Genomic DNA, 20,521 nt, shown 5'->3' with positions numbered 1-20,521 from the left:
GGATAAAGCACCGAATTACCAATGAGTACGAATTTCATTCCGATGTATTTTCAAGTTAGGTTGACCTGCATGTTACCCATGTGGGTCCAATGTTGATTTGAATCCTCGCTAAATTGAGGATCTTTTTTTTCTCGACAACATATTTCTGTTAACGCGTGTCACGATGTCGTCATCTTTCTTTATCAAGGGGTCTAAAAAACCTCAAATTGCGAAAATTGGGAAAAAGACATTGATATCGAAGGGGAAAGTAAGTGTGACGAGCGGAACACGCTAGCCACTGCTAACGCTAATTTTTTTCCCTGCACGTCGAAAATTACAATTGTCATTGCATTTCACATTCAATCAATTTTTTAAACAAATCTTTTTTTGACACAGGGTGACGGCGACACGGCTGGTAAAGTTAAAGGGAAGACATTGAACTCAAAGTACAACGAAGAGATTTCCAGCGACTCTGAAACAGAGAGGTAGACAACTCAAATACACTTGTTTTGATATATGTTTGCAAGTACTAACAACTACAACTACAATATACACTTGCCTCATTTTTTTGCTGCACAGTCCTGCAGTTACCAAGAAAAGACAAGCCAAAATAGAGTATGACTATGATGAGACGCCGCAAGAGAAGAAGCTCAGATTGGCCAAACTTTATCTCAACCAATTAAAGGAACAAGGTTAGGTTTTAGTTATGTCATTTATTCGTTAGTCTGCGTTGTCTTACACTTACTCCTCCTGTCTTCATTAGAAGAAGAAAAGGTAGAAGAGGAATCATTTGAGACTGATTTGATTGCGGGAAGACTTCAAGAAGAAGTGGTGAGAATGACTGCTATGAGTATCTACAAACTATTGTGGGAAGAACGTGCATGTATTTGATATGCAACCTTCTTTATCATTTTTTTTTACAGCTTGAACAGAAAGGAAAGCTACAGCGACTTATTGCCAAAGATGTAAGGATTAACATAACGCTAAACACTCTGTGCCCTTGTTTGGTATCTCTATTAAATATTTTGTCTTTTAGCTATTACCACCCGACGCTTCTGAAATCCGTCTGTTACGAGGACACAAGCTCCCAATCACTTGCTTGGTCATCAGCCCAGACGATCAGTGCATTTTTTCATCTGCAAAAGACTGCTCCATAATTAAATGTAAGATAACCTCAGTTTATGTTCAGTATCGTGGATGTAAAGAAAATGTTATAAATATCTGCGTTTATATTTCTTCAGGGCATATCGAGAGCGGGAAAAAACTGCGAGTCATTCCTGGTGGAAGGAAAGGTACAGAGGATCGCCATGTTGGACACACGGCACAAGTACTATGCATGTCCATATCATCCGATGGAAAATATTTGGTGAGGATCAACATATTTAGGGTGCTAACAAAGTCACAAACAACTTGAGGAGTAATAAAATGCGCTTCTTCAGGCCACCGGAGACATGAACAATCTGATCATGATTTGGGAAGCTGAAACCTGCAAGTATCTCTACAAATTCACAGGACACAAAGGCGCCGTGTCGGTAGGTCATCACTGAGACAAATGTATTGATTAATTTTGATTGAAATGTGTTTTTTTTTTCTTCAAAGCTTCATGAGGCTTTTTTTTAAGGTCATTTTGGCGAAGCGCTTACGAGTGAATTTGCTTGTTCGCAGGGCCTGTCGTTCAGGAGGGGAACTCACGATCTGTATAGCGCCTCACACGATCGCTCCGTCAAAGTGTGGAATGTGGCTGAAAATGCCTACGTGGAGACACTGTGGGTGACTTAACTCTAACACTCATGATAATTTAATATATATTGATATAATTTTGTATATGAAGTAATCCCGATTTTGATGTCACAGTCATGCTTATTACTGTTTGTTATTACTGTGGGATCAATACCGTATTTTTTGGATTATACGTCGCTCCGGATTATAGGTCGCACCAGCCAAAAAAATGCATAATTAAGAAGAAAAAAACGTATATAGGTCGCACTGGAGGATGAGTCGCATTTTTGGGGATAATGTATTTGATAAAATCCAACACCAAACAACATACATGTCATCTTGAAAAGCAATTTAAAATAAATTAATTAAATTAAAATAAAATAGAGAACATCAGGCTCCGTTTCACGTCTTTTTTTTCCCAACATAACACCGCAGCTCTCGCTCTACGCAACTCAGATGGACACACCTCCTTTTTGGTAACCCGGAACAGTCTTTTACAAGAGTTATTCAGATAACTCTAGCACAAAGAACATGCTAACAAATTTACTAAAATATCAGGTTTTACTCCAAATAACCAAATCCAAGGAAATCTTCATTCTCTGTGTCACTTTTAAATAACTCCCCCAACTCGGCAGGTAGACAAGGCGCCACTTCCTCTTCTCTGCGCTCTTGCGGTTTAATGTGAAAATAACATGTGAAATGATATACAGCAATAAAAAAAAGCATATATAAGTCGCTCCGATTTATAAGTCGCACCCCCGACCGAACGATGAAAAAAACTGCGATTTATAATCCGAAAAATACGGTACTTCTACTTAATTTATTCACTGCCATTCCCAAATTTATTCGGGAATTGAAAAGCATGACGTGGAGCGCCATTCCTAAATGTGTTCCAGTTTTGTTTGTTTTTTTTTTCTTGCGGGGTGTGTTTCAAACTTTGGTCACGCCTCTAACAATGCTTTTCCCTCCCACGAGGGGGCAGCATTTGCCTTTTGCACAGCCGCCCCCATTTCATGCTCAGATAACTCCAGACCCATATAACTTCAGAATTATTTTTTTTTTCTGAAGAAAGAAGAACGTCTGAGGTTTCTTATGTATGTTTATGTAGTGTTAAAAGTCAATATTCTCTGGGTCCTGCAATTTGAGTGAAAATGACAAAAACCCTTGCAATTGAGTGGACACATTTTTGCACATTGTCTGGCAGTGAATGAGTTTAGTGGGATGGCATAGATGCAAAACAGAAATGACATTCCTTCTAAGAATACGCATGTACTGTACCTACTATGATGACTCCTCACAGCTTCGGCCATCAGGACGCCATCACGGCACTGGACAGCCTGAGCCGAGAACGCTGCGTGACGGCCGGCGGTCGCGACCGTTCCGTGCGGGTGTGGAAAATCACAGAGGAGTCGCAGCTCGTCTTCCACGGCCATGAGTAAGTTTTTGCATGTGTCACTTGGTGGCGCCAGTGAGTTAAGACTTAAGTTCTGAGATGAGTTTTGCACTTCCAAAAACACAGACATCGACTTTTCACAACTGAGTTTTTTATGTTGTTATTATTTTTCAGGGGTTCAATAGATTGCGTCCAGCTCATCAACGAGGAGCACATGATCACGGGAGCTGACGACGGGTACGTCCCGTAATGGTTTTTTTGGACAGTCGCCATTATCGTCGGCATGATCATTTCATCACGCCCTGCCTTCGTTTCTTGGGGATTTGCCCTCCTTAGCTCAGTGTGTCTTTGGAGCGTCAATAAGAAGAAGCCCCTGTGCACGGTGAAGCAGGCTCACGGTTGCCATGGGGACGCCGGGCTGGAGCAACCTCACTGGGTTGGCGCTGTGGCCGCGTTTCAGAACACCGACGTCGTAGCCTCAGGTGCCTCTGGCTGTGAGCGTCCTTAAGACACACACACACATGGGCATACACACCACATCAGGCTTATAATGACCCAGCTGAAATATGCAAATGTATTCCGCTGCGTATGATACACACATATTTCCATTTGCTTGAGTGTGCTCAGTGTGCGCCACAACAACAAACACTGTCCTGTGAATCCAGAGTGCCAGCAGGTTCTTTTTTTGACAGGTTCCAGCAACTCTCAGGTGCAAGTGTGGAAGTGCGGTCTGAATTACCGAGGGCTTGAGCCGCTCTTCTGCGTTCCAGTGGTAAAAGCATCTTGAAGCACACTGGCCTTCACGCAACCCCCGTGAGCCTTCACCTATTCTCATTCTCCATTCCTTCCCCCCCCCCTCCTTCAGGTCGGTTTTATCAACAGCTTGAAGTTTTCACACTCTGGTCACTTCTTGGTAGCTGGTGTCGGCCAGGAGCACAGGTAAGATGGCAGAAATGCTGCTGTTTCTGTGGCAACCGCTATGACCTCTTTTTCGCACCAGTTGTTTGTCTCGGTCCACTAGATGGGAGTGTTCTACTTTTCTTTGAAGTAAAAGGTCATAACGGCCTGTTGGAAAGTAACCCCTAGTGAATAGCACTGGGGCAGTGGTTCTTAACCTTTTAACTCATTCACTGCCACACATGCAAAAATGTGTCCACTCCAGCACCAGGGTTTTGGTCATTTTCACTCAAATTCCAGGACCTGCAGAATATTGAGTTTTAGGACTACATAAACATTCAATGTGGCGTAAGAAACCTTAAACTCTCTATTCTTTCATCAGAAAAAAAAGACTTAATTCCTAAATTATATGGGTCTGGAGTTATATGAGCTTGAAATTAGGGCGGCGGTCCAAAATACAATGCAATACATACATAAAAGCTTGAAAAAGTGTTAACAAAAAACTGTTAACAATAGCTAAAGCTGGAACAAAGCGCTAACATGGAAAAAGGTAAATGCTGCCCCCTTGTGGAAAGGAAAAAAAACACTGCCAGAGGTCTGAGCAGCGCTTTATCGACACCCGTCCGCAAGAAAAACCAAAATCTGAACAAAATTCTGGAATGGTGCTCCACGTCATATTTTCAATTTTCAATTGTTGTCATACCAATTTACATTTGTCAGACTCTGTGTTAACATTTCATCTGTTTTTGTTCAGACTGGGTCGATGGTGGAGACAAAAAGAGGCTCGCAACGGCATCTGTATTATTCCCCTGAAAAGGAAACATCCCAATCAAGATGAAGCCCCAACAGCAGAATAATGAATGGGCTTTTGACTTTTTTAGATTAAAAGTATTCAAAAGATTTTCCCAGCATGTTGTTCTTTATTTAAAAAAATCTATATATATATTTATATCTTGAGAAGGATGTTTGTTGGGTAAAACCATTGACAGCGAAACATCTACAGGGTGATGTGAGGACTTATGAGTGGATCATAACACTCACCTCCAGAAGATTGAAACAGTGAGGCTCCTTCCGTTATATGGCGGACCCTGAAAACATTTAAAGGACAACCGACATCACTTTTTTGTTTTTTAACTGACATCAGAAAAACGTTTTATAGCATCTAAAAATGCGAATTGGGCATTTCCAGAAAGTCCCGCCCCCAGTTCATGACGTCACACCAGTTATGAATATGATTCAAATAGTTCTGAAGAGGAAAGCATACATGTTTGCAATCGATAAAATTATTTGCCATTTTGAGGCAACATTGGGGGAGAAATCTCTCACCCAAAAAAGGCACAAAATGGCGACCTCCTGTGGCCTCCTCCGTTTCCATAGGCTGATAAATTCCTTATATGGCGCTTGGACGCCGTCTTCTGGCGGCTTTTGGGTGCAACACGAGGTCCCCAGACCAAACAAGTACAGCAAAATACATTGACGTGATGGAAGCACCGCTAGAATGTGTCATTTTTACGGCCAGGGGCGGTCCTTTAGTGACGTCACGTAAAATATAGCAATATGCGGTGGAATCTTTGTAAAATACGCTCAGTAGAAGTCATTTGAAGCCATTTTACAAATTATGGACACGTCGCTTGTCCTTTAAATTTGACACCAGAACATGACTATGAAATGAGAATTTCTATTTGTATCTTTCTTAGTTATTCAGTGTTGGAATTTGATTATTTGTAATGTTTCGTTGGTAATTGAAACTTGGAAAATGTGTTTGGAATGTTTTTCTTGAATGGATGCTAATATTTGCTAATGCTAATCTATACTTTGCACTGTTAAAGCTTTTTACCTTTTAAAAAAAGGAGCCAACGAGTAGTTAAATCTGAAAATGGATCTCAAATGATTAATGTTCATTGTATTGAAAAACTTGAATCAGGTGTCCAAATGGATTTATTTATTTATTTATCTGTGGTCTTTCTCTATTTGACACATTTTCACACAAAATAGATGCCATTTAAAGGACAACCGACACCCGCGGAAAAGTTGCATCCATAATTTGTAAAATCACTTCAAATGACTTCTACTGAGTGCATCTTACAAAGATTCCACCGCATATGGCTATATTTCATGTTTTAAGACTCACGCTGAATATTCAGGAAGTCTTTTTTTCGAGTTGATGACAATCCCCACGTGATGTCACGTTTGGAACGCCCGTGACTGAGAAAACGACACACAATGCATTTTGCCGTACTTTGTTTGGTGTGAAAACTACGTGTTGATGGCGAAATTAGAAGGAAAACACATAAATAACGCGATGGTGAATCGTTGTGTGTTGCATCAAGACAACTTTTTGATATTCGCTGACACAAATTCCCAGCAGACAAATCAGCCCATTTCCAACGGAACTTGGGCGCCATCTTCTGAATTTTCTGGGTGCTACATTGCTGTCATTGACGACTCGAATTGATATGGACTCCTTTAATCGATTGCAAGCATTTATGCTTTCCTCTTCAGAACTATTTGAATCATATTCATAACTGGATGAGTAACAAGAAAGCATCTTCTCCGAATCTGAAGGCATTGTTTTGATTCTCGAGCAAGGCAAGACGTCTTGGCGTGACGTCACGAAGAAGGGGGCGGGACCTTCTGATACTGAAACTTTCTCATATATTTTTGAAGTAGTTTTTGGAGACTAAATCATTTTATTGGTGTTTTGCATTTGACTAAAAATATCAGCCTGTGTGTTTGGGTATTTTACATGCTATAAAACGTTTTTCTGATGTCAGTTAGGAAACACAAATCAGTGTCGTTTGTGCTTTAACCAAAATGGCGCCAAGCTACTCCTTTCAGTAAAAAAATTTAAATTCCGCAGATTTACGTCACAGCGTAAAAGTGGTGAAAGTCTTCAAATACATTGAGCGAATGACTTCATTCAAACAAATACGACATTCTTTATTCTGATATTACAAAAAAATATTTTATTTACAATAGTTACATAAAAGCACACGTTCTAGATAGTCTACATCGGCACATTCATACATCAGTAGTTGCCTTGTTTTCCATATTATTCTCACTACGGTTGGTCACATTTTTACAGACAATATTAAATATTAGTCTTTACACATTGGATATGTTCACGGCACTGGAAGGACAAGAAGATATAAGAACATCCGTATTACGCTACTGCCACATAAAATAACGAGTCAGGACAAGGCACGGTGCAAGGCGTCACGAGCCACTTCTCGCCTAAATTTGTACAAATAAAGTTGTCATTCAAATTGGTAAAAAAAATGCAATATTCTTTTATTTTAGCATGGTTCATTTACTGTAAAATTCATTTTTTTATCATGGCAAATTTCATACATTTCATTTTGAATTGAAATGAGCGAACAAAGGTTGAAAATGCTAAACTATTTTCATGGTCAACTTTTTTTTTTTTTTACACTATGATCGTTGAAAACATTTCCACGCTACCTGTACAGTCAATAAAGATTTCACAATCAACAAAATTTGACCCGGCGACAGAGTTTTCCTGCCACAAAGTGTCTAACGTTTTGAATTATTTCCCACTAAATTCTCATCAAAACACATCCACATAAATTATTAACCAAATAAAGTCACAGTATATTAAATCTATACAAGTACGTACTTCTCGGCAGGGCAACATGAGTTCAGCCTCCATATTGTCTCTTAAACGGCAACCTTTCGCACCGATTATAGCATGTGCTCACAAAGAGGAAGTCGTGGAGTCCACCACCTCGCGACCGTTACACACCGCTGGCACATAGTTGGATGCTGACCCTGAGAGATATTCACAACAAATGTTTCAGTGATGTGCTCAACACGTAACCAGCGCCAGGAACCATATTTAGTGCATATCATATTTTACATTATTGATTTTCGGAGGCGTTGATGTTTGTGTGAATGTGTGCACCTTTAGAGTAACTGGAGCTTGGAGCGGATGCGGAAGCCGACACGGTGGCACTGAATCGGTTGGCTGTGACCCGCAGTGAGGCCACATTCTTCTGAGGTTGGAATAGGATGATGTGGACCTTGGGAGCAAAAAGGCAGCCCAGAACCACGGAACCGCTCAGGCTGACCGAGATGCACATGGTGGTGGTCTGGACCTGTTAGGAAAACATGGGATGGTAGAAGGTGAACAATGCACACTCGACTGGTTCTCCGAAATCACTTGAATGCACCAGATGCGCTCCTCCCATCCCCCCATCATCGCACAGCAACCAGGAATTCATTAGAGTATTTCACTTGCTGATTGAATCACCAATTACATACAGGCTGCATATCCAAATGTTGAAATGCTGAATGCGATTTTCCCAGTTGGGACGACACGGTTGCCAAATTGGCCTCACAGTGCAGAGGTGCAGGTTTCAATGTGTGGGGTTTGCGTGGGTTTTCTCCGGGTACCGATTTATTAGCTATCTATGAGCTAGCTGGCTAGCTATTAGCTGTCTAGCTGGCTGGCCGTAAGCTGTCTAGCTGGCGGATATCTGGCTATCTATTCACTATTTATTTGCTATCCATTAGCTAGCTAGCTTACTATTTATTTGAGTTACTTTGGGGTTGAGTGAACGCTGGCGCACGCAACCCCTAATTTTGACTATATGGAGGTAACATCTTACTTACGACCGAGTTCTGACCAAACGGTCGTAAGTCAAAATAGTTGTAAGTCGAAATACATTCAAAATGTTGAATAGATACTCGGAGGCTAAATGACTCACAAACGCCCCCCTCTGGTGCCATCACATGGTCGATTGCTGTGCGAGAGTGAGATGCTGGCCAGCTGGCCAAAATTGTCGTACACGTTGCCGGCCTGCTAGCGCGTTCTGGTACCAGGCGGTAAAATAGAAAATTTGAAAATAGGGTCTCGAGGTCATGGTCGTAAGTACGGGTGGTCGTAAGTCGAGGAGGTCGTAGGTCGGATGTTACCTGTACTCAAAATGCATACTGCCCTTCTCAGATAGCTTTATTTTTGTGGCATTGTTTATTGCGCTAAAAGTACAATTTTAAGAGGAGCGAAAGTTAATGGTGTTTATTTCTTTGAAGAATGAAATTTCACAATTGTTGATCGAATTAGGAGGAGCATAAAAAAATTACAAACTTGAAGAGCATAAAAATGAGAAAAACATTTTTAAGGGTTGCAATTTGATTGGAATTTGCAGTAAAATCGAAATTTAGGAGGCATTGAAAGGCAACAAGTATTGTTTTTCCATTGATCAACGTAGTTCAAATGAATCTTTAAATTGTATATTTTGTTGTAGGTTCAACAGTTCAATTCAACATATGAAAGCGTGGTGAAATGTGTATCATGCATTCATACACAATATTACCCTTAAAAATACACGACATTGCTCCTAACAGAATGATAGTTACCCTGTAGTCACTAGCCGTGACGTAGAAGATGGGCTGGAAGGCGAGCCAGATGATACAGGTGGTATACATGGTGAAACCAATGAACTTGGCCTCGTTGAAGTTTTCCGGGCATTTCCTGGTCTTGAAGGCGTAGACAGTGCAGAGGACGATGAGGACGCAGTTGTAGGTGAGCGACATGAGCATGCTGGAGTCTCTGCTGTTGCACTTGAGGGTGACCACGTCTCTTCGCTCCGGGCTCACCTCCTTCCTCACGCCGGGCACCTCCACCAGAAGCCAGATGACGGCCACCAGGAGCTGGCAGGAGATAAGCGCTGCGCAGATGGCCACCTGGGAGGCCGGGCTGATGAATCGCGGCCGCTGAGCGCCGTCCTTCACGCCGCTGAAGATGCGAGCGATTCGATTGGTTTTGGTGAGAAGGGCCGAGTAGCAGACGGCGAATGACGTGCCCAGGCCCAGTCGGCGGAGCGTGCAAACGGCGGTGGATGGCTTGGCGATGTAGATGAAGGTCATGCTGTAGCACATGAGGACCCCCAGCAGGAGGAAGTAGGAGAGCTCACGTCCGCTCGCCTTCACCACAGGTGTCTCGTTATGCTTGAAGAACAGACCCACTACAGACAGAGTGCACATGATTCCCATGCAGGAGATGCTCACGGGCCCGATGGCCCACGCGTCCTCCCAGCGGATGTACGCTTCGGGCAGATTGTAGCATCCCGTTAAGTTATCGAGAGGCCACAGCCCGATGCTGCAGTCGGCACACGTGAACTCGTCGTGCAGGTACTGGTAGGGCTGGCAGGGGATGCAGATCCAGCAGCACACATCCCCAGGCTGCATGCTCTTGACCTCGTTCTTCCTGCAGGGGTCGCTACACTGGGAGGTGGGCGGCGAAAGGCCGCGCCAGCTCACTAAGGTGGTGTTCAGGGTCAGGTTCTGGTCCCAATAGCCCACCTTCTTGTAGACAAACTTGCTGTCTTCTTTGTGGTAGTGGAAGATGTTGTAGCGGGTGATGCTGTCGCCAACCGAGTCGAAGCGCACCATGTTCTCCGTGTCGACGGGTCGAAAGGGCGCTGGGAGGGAGAAGAAGAATCGGGACTTCAGTCAATCGCTTTCAAAGTTTCATACATACATGAGTGGCGAGCAGTGAATTTCATCGCTAGATCTTCAGGAGTGCTATGTCTGAATCAATCCAGACTGAAAAAAGTGTGGTATGATTTACTACAAGTCCACTACAGGGTAGCATTAACCAGGAAATAACTGACCGACCTTTCTTAAGGATGTCCATTTTTTTCTTGAAAATGGCTTTAACAGTAAATCTCCAACCAAATGCATTTCTTCTCCTCGTTCAGCCATTATGGTTTGACAAAACTGCTATTAAATCAACACAATATATTTTGAAGCTCGCTATCGATACAATGTGCTAGCTCTGGCTAGTATGCTCTTGTCACTAGTAGCTTGTGATAAGAGCAGTTTTCACAAACTATGACTGACTAGTGACGATACAATCATAGTTTGCAAAAACTCTGACGTACCCCTTTGGGGTTGCCAACTCGAAATATGATTGGTTAGAGCAACAGTTTGATCGACACATTTGATGCGACTGATTGTGAAGGCGTCCAAGTCGATTTCTGATCCTGGTCACTCATGGCTGAAATTTGATTGGTGATATGCTTAAATACGAAAACACCAATCTGGAAGCAGCACAACAGGGGAAAGGCAATGAAAGGAAGCTGAAAGACAATTTGGAATTAGTTAATAAAAAATCATGGACAAAATGTAATTAACATCAGTCTGTGATTCAGACAGATATTTTTGGGCCAGCAGAGAAGGATTTGCAGGCTTTGACGGTCTGCCACTGACATATGTATTGGTAATAACATCATGTAATATCCGACATTCAGACAACTGAAAATGAATTTCAGTGCAGATGATGAATATCTGTGGGTCGATCAGTCTGAACTGTTCAAGGCGAGTCAGGGTGTGGTCGGTATTCGCATTTGATAGAAAATTCCTTTGCTCACCTTCAAACTTGGTCTTCAGGATGAACTCCTTGTAGAAACGTTTTCCGTTGCCCGGTTTCATGGCTTCACAGACCTTGGATGTGTTAGAGCACACCGCTTGCCTCATGTTGTGCAGGGCGTAGGCCATGGCGTAGACGGCGTTCACCACAAACATGATCTTGGACTCCTGCTCAAAAGTGCCGTCTCTGAGGCTGCGGTCGCTGCATCCGTGCTCCTGGAGGCTGCAACTGAAGCGGTGCTCCCAGAACTCCTTGAACCAGGGGTTCCTTGTGTTGGTGTACGGCTTCAGTTTGGTGAAGTAATCTTCAAACTCTCTGATGGGGTAAGAGGCCAGCTCGATGGTGAAAGCGCCATCGGCTGCCGTCTCGCTGCCCCTCACCACGCTCTCCTGCGCCCCCCAGCCGTCACTGGCCACCCAAATGAAGGTGACTTTCATGCGGGCGGCGGCCACCAGCAGCTCCCTGGCATCCTCGCTGCGGGTGAACATGATGACCACCTTGGCGTTGGACTTTTGCTGCAGGGAGCGGATCACGTTCTCGTAGCCTTGCCGGTTCATGGAGCGGCTCACTTTGGCTGAGGTGGCGATGCAGATTTGGTGAGAGCGAGCTTCCTGCTGGAAGGCGTCGATGCCCGTCTCGCCGTAGTCGCCCTCCGAGGCCACGGTCGACACGTATGTCCAGTTGAAATAACGCAGAATCTCCGCCATGGCTTTGGCCTGGTAGAAGTCGGCGGGCACCGTGCGGGCAAAGTAGTCGTAACGGGATTTATCGCTTAGCTTGGCACTGGTGGACGCGTAGCTGATCTGGGGGATTTGGAAGAGTCGCAGGAGGTTGGCCACCTTCAAAGAAAAAAAATGGAGGGTTATGACTTAAAAACGATGCTACAGAGAAAAACCCGATTTGACCGTTAATCATTGATGTGGTGCAGTGAAATTTCGAGTAAATACAGTTTTTTTACCGCGACTTTTATGACTTTTTTTACCCGACTTTTATGATGCGCCCGTGGCTTCCCTCACATGTATTAAAACTTTATCTTCAGCTAGGTTGCAAAATGCTTGTGGGAATGGTCCAATAGAGAGCCATTCGCATTTGTTAATTTGGCCCCTCCGGTAACTGTTTTGTTCTACGTTTCCGCCTTCATTTCAAGCAAGAAGCTCTTTGCATGGAACTCAGTACTCTTTATCTGTGTGTGCGCCTGCTGATGTAGGGCCTTCACCACACTCTGGAGACTTCCTGCTTATTTTATTTTGTGTTTGTTTTTTGATAGATGTAAGCTTTTTCACACAATATATGAAGACTGAACAACATTCAGTGATTCTATGTTAGACCAGTTTAAGGCTGCGTTCGAGTCCCCTGGCTCCTGTGTGGAATTTGTATGTTCTCCAAGTGTCCACGTGGGTTTTCTCCGGGTACTTTGGTTTCCTCCCTATTTCCCAAAAAAACACGCACGGTAGATTAATTGATCACTCTAAATCAAGGGTGTCAAACTCACTTTTTGTCACAGGCCAAATTATTGTTAGAACCGTTAGAAATTTGGGGAAGCCATTAGAATATTTAATCCCCTCCACATATCATATATAAAGCGCACAACAAATTAACAAATAACTACATTTCAAACATGAAGTAAAAAATAATGACTGTAATTGTGGTTTACATGGGATAATTTGAAATTTTGGTTCAGATTTTAGCAACCATCACAGAACTTGACATGCTGGATTTGATTTCGTGGTCCGAATAAAATGATCTGGCGGGCGAGATTTGGCCCCCGGGCCTTGACTTTGACACCTGTGCTCTAAATTGTCCTTCGGTATGAGCATGAATGTCTCCATGTCTATTTGTGCCCTGTGATTGGCTGGCAACTAGTTGACCTACTTCCCGGAGACAACTGAGGTCGTCTCCAGAACGCCCACAACCCTTGTAAATAGATTAGAAAATGGAAAGATGCGTTGATTTTCATGAGAAACCCATGTTCTCCATCTGACCTTGTGGGAAAAACAAACAAACAAGCAAACAAACAAACAAACAAACAAACAAACAAAAAAAGAGTGTAATATGTAAATTAATTGTTGAAGGGACTGTATATGAAATGAATTGTCATGTGGGGGAATAGTGTAATCATAAACTGGTGTTTTTAACCAAAAAAGGCATCCCATCGATACATTAAGTGGGACCATTCAATGACTTGCAGTTTAAAGTACTTCAAATGAATGGAGCAGCGGAGTTTTTGTTAGTATCAAGCTGTTTATTCAGTCAGGGCCTGCGTCACTTGTTGCTACTGCCATAAGATCCATAGCTGAATACCAACACCCGCAATGGCCACGAAGGAGGATTTGTTTTATTTTATTATTATTTTTTTTAAATCAGGCTGTTTTGTTGCTCTTAAACCTCTCTTTTGTTCCTGCTGGCTTTTTGCTTCCCTCCCCTGCGGCAATCTACTTACCCTTTTATTGAACCTATTTTTTTAAGATTTCAGACTCGTGCTGTCAGCCTTTTCCTCTCACCTACTGGATTTTATATTTTCCCCTAGGGGGCCCATCTCGCTGGCACATAACGTTAGCATTTTTTTGTCTTCTGATTGGTTGCTCAGAGCAAAAGTACCCTAAAACAAAGAAGGAACCTTCATCTGCACTTCATCCATATTCATCACAATCCTTCCAAATGAATGAATGCATTGCTTTTAATTTATGCAGGCTCTTTGAACTGCTGTACGTTATGGATTTGTATTGTCATCATAGTGGAATCAATACTTTGAGACACGGTATTAAGTTGGTATGGTATCTGCGTGCTGAATAGAGAGCATTGTTGTGGCAACAAAGCATAGAAAAAAGAAGCAGGCTTACAAAAAAACATTTTTCAATGGATCCTCATGAGGGCACAATGGTAATTATTGAACACACGCACACACACACATGCTTATTATGCCTCCCTCTCGCTTTATTGTAAGCTTGGGGCTTCCCAAACAATGATGTCCTCTGAACAGTTCCCCTCTTAAGATGAAGCCCGATGAACATGTTCTCATAGCATAATTCATTACTAACTATACAGGCAAAGGAAGCTATTAATCCTGGCGTAAAATTGGCACTTCATTGTCGTATTATAGACTCAGTGTGCCCAAATAATTGCCCAAAAAAGAAGCTATGTCAGGAATTCTGCTATTACAAAGACAACAATAGGCAGTTTTATTTGTCCGTGTAAAGATGGTCATTCTTTTAACAATAAGGTAGTAGTTAATTGTAAAACTGCATTGATAAATCAAAATAAAAACCAAAAAGGTCAGCTGCATCTCATTTAAAGTTAACTAGGGATAAGATGGCCACTGTAGTAACTATTGTCCCTGAAAGGGTTAAATAATATACAGCACACGTGTCAAAGTCAAGGCCCGGGGGCGAAATCTGGCCCGCCACATCCTTTTATTCGGCCTGCGAAAGCAAATCGAGCATGTCATGTGCCATCGTGATTACTACAGTCCGAACCAAAATTTCAAATTATCAGATGTAAAACACAATAACAGTCATTATTCTTGACTTCGGATTTGCAAACCAGTTATTCATGAATTAGATGGCTACCTACTAGGGCGCCACCTTGTACTTCTTCATTGACTGCTTAGATACTCTTTACAGTCAAATGCTTTCATCCCACCCCCAAAATGAGTCCGTTGGACAAATGCAGAAATTAAATATGACTCTTGTACAGCAATGTCTTGCAGGTATGGGAGCGGTAGGGGGTTCAAAAAACAAAGAGTCGAAAAATACTGTAAAGGGACGGCGTATGGAATATAGACTGCTTGCTAACTCATGTCGCTGTCATGTTTTCGCTGGATTATGTTCGTCATCTCAACATGAAAAGTCCATCTGCATGTCTCAGAGGTACGTGTCAAGTGGAGGCCTTCCGCGGATGACATTCAGGGAGACACTTGAAAACCTGCAGCCTTATCCGGATCCACCTCTCACCGACCGCTCCAGAGAACCCGCTCACGCTTTTGCATTAAATATATAAAGCATGCAGGAACTGTACGGTGTACTTTCATCCACTGAAAGCTATGTATTGATAAATACAACTTGGAAAATCGTCCTATCAGTATTCATTTCAAGGAGCGTCAGTGCAGAGCGCTGATGTGTATGTGGATCTGTCGCGGCTTGGAATTGAAGCGGATTTATGTGGGACAGGACATGTGAGCCTATCTCTTTTTTGTCAATGTTTGCTAGTGTTTGCTTTCAACATTTAGCTTGAAGCAGATGTACACATTTTGTCCCTGAGCCACTAGTGAAAAGGACATTTTGATCCTCTCCTCTTTCATCGAGTACAAGAAAAACGGTCCAGGAAGTGCTTAAGATTGAATGATTGTGTTTTTGTGTTGTCATTTTAGTTTGTTGTTTTGACTTCAAGATGGCGCCATGAGAGTGGCTGCCTTTCCAGCAGCTCCTGTATTTTTTTTTTTTACTTCTTCCTTTCCTTTCCTTTTCCTTCCATAACTTTGCTGCTGTGTACATTTTTGGGTCTAATAAAGGCTAATTCAATCCAATCCATTTCTCCATATATGCCAGTGAATTACGTGAGTTATATGGAACTAACATGACGAGAATGGCATAAGACTTCCTTCCACACTGAAGGTTTTCTTACCGTGTCAGCTGTAATGACATTCTACCTAATTGACCAAGGACTCACATCTGATTTTTGAGAAAGGCCAATTGGCAAGTCACTTGATCATCCTACCATGACGGATGTCACCACCACTCACTGACTTCACATAAATCTTTGAACTGCTTGAATTACACAAGCTTGCTGTTTTCTTGTGGGGGAGTCACACACGGTGGAGGGTTCTCTGGGGTGATCAAGGAGAGAATAGACAAGAAAAACATGCTCGAGATGGACACGGTGAAGTGATGAGCATTCGGGGCATTGGTAATTGTGTAATAATACGGACTGTGTGGGGTCTGACTTGACACCACCCAGCTTTGCTTGACTGGTGAGTGTTGGTGTGATGTGTTAATTGGGAGAAGAGCTACTGTACTGGATGTTGCACAGAATATGTTGGGAGGTTCATGCACCAACATGACAGTGTGAGGCAAGTGAGAGAACAGAATGGTGGAGAGATTTCACAAGCAGATATGAACTAAAACACCTTTGTCAACACGACTGTTATTTTCACCCTCTGCGTGAAAGCTCCATTTTTTTGAGTTTGTGTGCCAAAACAAGGGCAGACATTTGAAATTAAAGCAACACAACGAATGGAAAATTATGAGAAAAAAAAAACATTCCGTCCAAGGAGATGTTTTGTGTGCTAATCTATATACAGGGCTCATGTGTTTATGATTGTGTTTTAAATGTTCTGCACATATGGTGCATTCATGCTTTGTATTTGGTGATCAAGGACAGAAAATGACAAGAATTACACTTGACTGACTTTGTATTTTCATTATTTGAGGACTTACAGTAGCAAAGTAAAAGGTTGCTTTGACCTGTTATTATTATTATTATTATTATTATTATTATTATTATTATTATTATTATTATTATTATTATAATTATTATTATTACTACTATAACTATTATTATTATTATTATTATATAAGTATTATTATTATTATTATTATTATTATTGCCAATATTTCGAGAGGCGATTAGTATTTTTTTTCTGAATCATGTTCTTTCATATTAGTGTGCATGTGTTTGTGTGTGTATGAGACTTGTGTTATGTAGCTTTTGATCAAATATTTATCAATTGTATATGTATATTAAGCAACCTAAGAGTCATTGCACTTTCACTGGAGGATCTTCTATTGTGGAAATTGGATATTGGCACAAAATCCAAATTGGGCATTCAGACATGCAGTGTAAGCAAACATCAGTATTGCCTGCTAATTCCATCATCCACCAGATGGTTCCGACTGGCTCTTTTATATTAAGTTAAGACTTGACAGGGAAGACAAGAAGAAAAAGATGATGAAAGTGTTTAATTACGAGAGAATCCTTGTCAGGCTCACGAGAGACTTGCTCGTCTTCCATCAACTTTCCTTCTCACCCGCAGGTGGATGCTTTTGCTGCTTGCCAACGGAGAAATCTCACAGATGGCAAGAATAGACACTTCCCATACGTTTATGAGGAGCATTCTTGGCAGGCACTTGTGTGTGTGTATATATATATATATATATATATATATATATATATATATATATACAGTATATATACACAGTATATGTATAGAGATAGATAGATAGATAGATAGATAGATAGATAGATAGATAGATAGATAGATAGATAGATAGATAGATAGATAGATAGATAGATAGATAGATAGATAGAGATGTTAAAGTGCTCTATAAATCAATATGTATTGTATTGTATTGTATTGTATTGTATTGTATGTATTTTTTATACCAGAATAATAACTAAACTTACCATTGGGCTGTCCTTTTTTATTATTGGAAAATATTACTTCAATGATGGCTTCAGCGTGGCACATTTCGTAACAGTGGCTGGATCCATGATTGGTTCAATCTATTTCCTTGTATGAATTAAATCGATTTTGAAACAGTCCGCTTCATCACATTGTTTAAATATTGACACCATGAGATCCAAACAATCAACTGAATATTTTCATTATATTAGCAAGTGACCATTGAGCTTAGAATGGTGCAGCGTCATGAGCAGGTTGCATCTTGATTGGTGTATTCAGACTAACTTCTCAGTTTGTATCAAAACAGATAGTTGAGCGCGGAGACAGTGGTGATATAAGCTTCATTTTGGTCCTGGGTGGTCTCTCATACTTTGGCAGGAAAGTGGCGCCGGCATGCTGTTCTTTTTTTCAGAGATGTCGGCATAACAGCGAGCAAAGGAGGTCGCTATTTTGCTCGTGACTTTCTAAGATGGTCTTTTGGAGACACGCTCATGAATATGCTTATTATTTAGCATCAATACAGAGATGCTGGACTCGAGCCCAGACCTGATTCAAGACTGAACGATTTAAATTAAGCGGCAACGTCACTGCCCTATTCAAAGAATCGCTGCTTCCTCCTCTCATATGTTATTTTCTATGCCATTTACTGTGCCAAAATGTTTTTAAACTCCCACAGGGGGAGGTGAAGGAACTACAAATAGATTTGGTTATGAGGAGCCATCCAACTCACTTTGAATGCAAAGCACGACAATCAAACAGAGACTTACTTAGTCAATCTTAAACACAAGATTAAATTTAGCCGCATGTCAAAAGCAACTATAGAGTGATATCATTTTGAAGATGGGCGTTTTTTTTTTTTTTTTTTTTTTTTGTGGCCCAAATCGATGGAATGTGGAACCGCAATGTATAATTCATATGTGGCGTGGTCATGTCATCGAAATGTGACATGCTTGCCGTTTCTCCAGTGTAATAACAAATCTGCCATCTTAATTATATCATTCTGAGAATCTCCAAACTCAGTGCGGGTGTCCGCATCAGGCTATCCGACTCTGCAAAGTCATCTTCTTTACATTTTGCCCAAAAGGCTTTCTGAAGAAAAAAAAAAAGATAGCACCCTGATGACTTTGATTTTAATCCAAGCCTGCGATCAAAAAGTCTGAGCACACTGGCACATATACAACTACATTTCCATGCAAATCAGCAATCTGTAGCAGTTTATTGAGAACTTTGTATACTGTACACATCATCAAATTGTCTGAATTTGATTCACGTCAACTCGGCGCATCAAACCACACACTGACATACACAGCGGTAAAAACACTGACTAACAAGCACAAACACATCCAGATATTCAGAAGTTCACTTCTGAATTGCCAACCCCATTAATGTAATGACGCACCGGATGTGTTTACTACAACATGGAGATGGTCTACAACAGCAGTAAAGTGATGAAAGTAAGATGAAAGGAAAGGAAGTAGAAAAACAAAGGACAGGACTTGCTGTAAAGGCAGCCACTTTGAAGTCAAAACAACAACAACAAAAAACAAAATAACAAATAATGTGACACAACACAAAAGACACAGACAGTCCTTCAATCTTAAGCACTTTCTGCACCCTCTTTGTTGTATGAAGCAGTTCTAGATGAAAGAGGAGAGGATGAAAGCGTCCTTTACACCAGTGGATCAGGGACATCATGGTGAAATGTGCACGTCTGCTGCAAGCTAATTGTTGAAAGCAAACACAAATCTGTAGCATCCATTGATGAAAAGATATTACCTCACATCACCTGTCCCACGTAAATCCACTTCAATTCCAAGCCGCGACAGTTCCACATATTTGTCATAATTACAGTAAAGTCTCGTTATATCGATATTCAAGGGAGTCCAAAAAAATATCGATATAACCGGGACTATCGATATATCCGACCCTGTTTGCATGTAATTTTCTCCGTGCGTGCATAGAAATAGTATTGATTTAACCGGGACTATCGATATATCCGATATCGATATAACGAGACTTTACTGTAATTGTAATTAATTAATTTGGTCATAATTGGTATCGAAAACCTCTACAACGAGCCGATACCTTAAATTAGCTGCATCAGGTCGTGGTGTATAACGGGTATAAAATCGGTACTCCCCATCCCATCTTGACTGTACTGCATTATGAGTTTGTACGATAAAGACCGCTGCATGCTTCAATCCACACAGGAATTCATTCTCATGTTTACCTGTATAGAAACATCACTGTAGGATCCGCCGATGACCCCCGAAATGGCCAGCGGGACCTCATTCTGGATGGGTCGGGAACCATCCGGGCAGATGAAACCTGGGTCGTGCACCTTGGTGAGGGATGCCCTGACAAAATCGAGGGACTGCTCCAGAGCATAGGTGTCCTTTGAACAGGTGTCAAGGATATGCGCCCCAAGCTGCAGTCCGGGAAGGATGCGATCGCTGGAATTAATCTCGTCCAGCGCCAGCAACATAGCCTCCAGTCTCTGGATCCCTCGCTCCTCGTTGATTTTACCACAGTCCTCCATCCCTTCGCCTTTGTGGTGCACAGGGAAGAGGCCCCCGATCACCAAGTCGCCGTCGATGAGGATCTCGCGCTTGGCCGCGGGGGGCAGTCTGGACATGCTGGGTAGGCTGCCAGGGACCAGCAGCTCCAGCAGGAGGACGTGGAGGGGCCAGTAGAAAGGTGCCGCAATGGCCGACGACCTGAGGTGGAGTGTGACGCTCAGCAT

General features: G+C 42.0%; 2 protein-coding genes across 3 annotated transcripts; one reads left to right on the top strand and one right to left on the bottom strand.

Annotated features, from left to right (window-relative positions):
* The first annotated feature begins 49 nt into the window (after nt 1-49).
* rrp9 (ribosomal RNA processing 9, U3 small nucleolar RNA binding protein) lies at nt 50-4,896 on the top strand. Of its 2 annotated transcripts, none has more exons than XM_089010165.1 (15): nt 50-247; nt 376-464; nt 559-671; nt 743-810; nt 903-944; nt 1,016-1,142; nt 1,221-1,345; nt 1,419-1,511; nt 1,645-1,745; nt 2,999-3,133; nt 3,266-3,328; nt 3,428-3,573; nt 3,784-3,863; nt 3,957-4,030; nt 4,743-4,896. In XM_089010165.1, the coding sequence occupies exons 1-15, from the start codon at nt 164-166 to the stop codon at nt 4,843-4,845; spliced, it is 1,443 nt and encodes a 480-aa protein (XP_088866291.1). In that variant the 5' UTR covers nt 50-163; the 3' UTR covers nt 4,846-4,896. The 2 variants fall into 2 exon arrangements, with proteins under 2 accessions (XP_088866291.1, XP_088866290.1); XM_089010164.1 differs by having other exon boundaries at nt 3,428-3,585.
* Nucleotides 4,897-6,939: 2,043 nt separating this feature from the next.
* grm2b (glutamate receptor, metabotropic 2b) lies at nt 6,940-20,521 on the bottom strand. The gene is made up of 5 exons (XM_089010612.1): nt 20,009-20,521; nt 11,383-12,220; nt 9,368-10,431; nt 7,911-8,103; nt 6,940-7,777 (listed from the first exon to the last, which is right to left on the bottom strand). Exons 1-5 carry the CDS (start codon nt 20,519-20,521, stop codon nt 7,704-7,706), a joined length of 2,682 nt encoding a protein of 893 aa, XP_088866738.1. The 3' UTR covers nt 6,940-7,703.

The sequence above is a fragment of the Hippocampus bargibanti genome, linkage group LG12, assembly GCF_051943395.1.
Source record: "Hippocampus bargibanti isolate YZ-2025 linkage group LG12, ASM5194339v1, whole genome shotgun sequence".
Classification (NCBI taxonomy): domain Eukaryota; kingdom Metazoa; phylum Chordata; class Actinopteri; order Syngnathiformes; family Syngnathidae; genus Hippocampus; species Hippocampus bargibanti.
Note: the sequence above shows the minus strand (reverse complement) of the source record. Positions and strands in the feature narration are given on the sequence as shown.

Excerpts from the sequence above, each read along its gene's own strand:
- rrp9 (XM_089010164.1), top strand. The coding sequence starts at position 164 with ATGTCGTCATCTTTCTTTATCAAGGGGTCTAAAAAACCTCAAATTGCG. Across the intron at positions 3,329-3,427 it reads ATCACGGGAGCTGACGACGG|CTCAGTGTGTCTTTGGAGCG; the intron begins GTACGTCCCGTA and ends TGCCCTCCTTAG. Across the intron at positions 3,586-3,783 it reads AGCCTCAGGTGCCTCTGGCT|GTTCCAGCAACTCTCAGGTG; the intron begins GTGAGCGTCCTT and ends TTTTTTTGACAG.
- grm2b (XM_089010612.1), bottom strand. The coding sequence starts at position 20,521 with ATGCTGAGCGTCACACTCCACCTCAGGTCGTCGGCCATTGCGGCACCT. Across the intron at positions 10,432-11,382 it reads CCTGAAGACCAAGTTTGAAG|CGCCCTTTCGACCCGTCGAC; the intron begins GTGAGCAAAGGA and ends TCTCCCTCCCAG. Across the intron at positions 8,104-9,367 it reads TCACGGCTAGTGACTACAGG|GTCCAGACCACCACCATGTG; the intron begins GTAACTATCATT and ends TTTTCCTAACAG.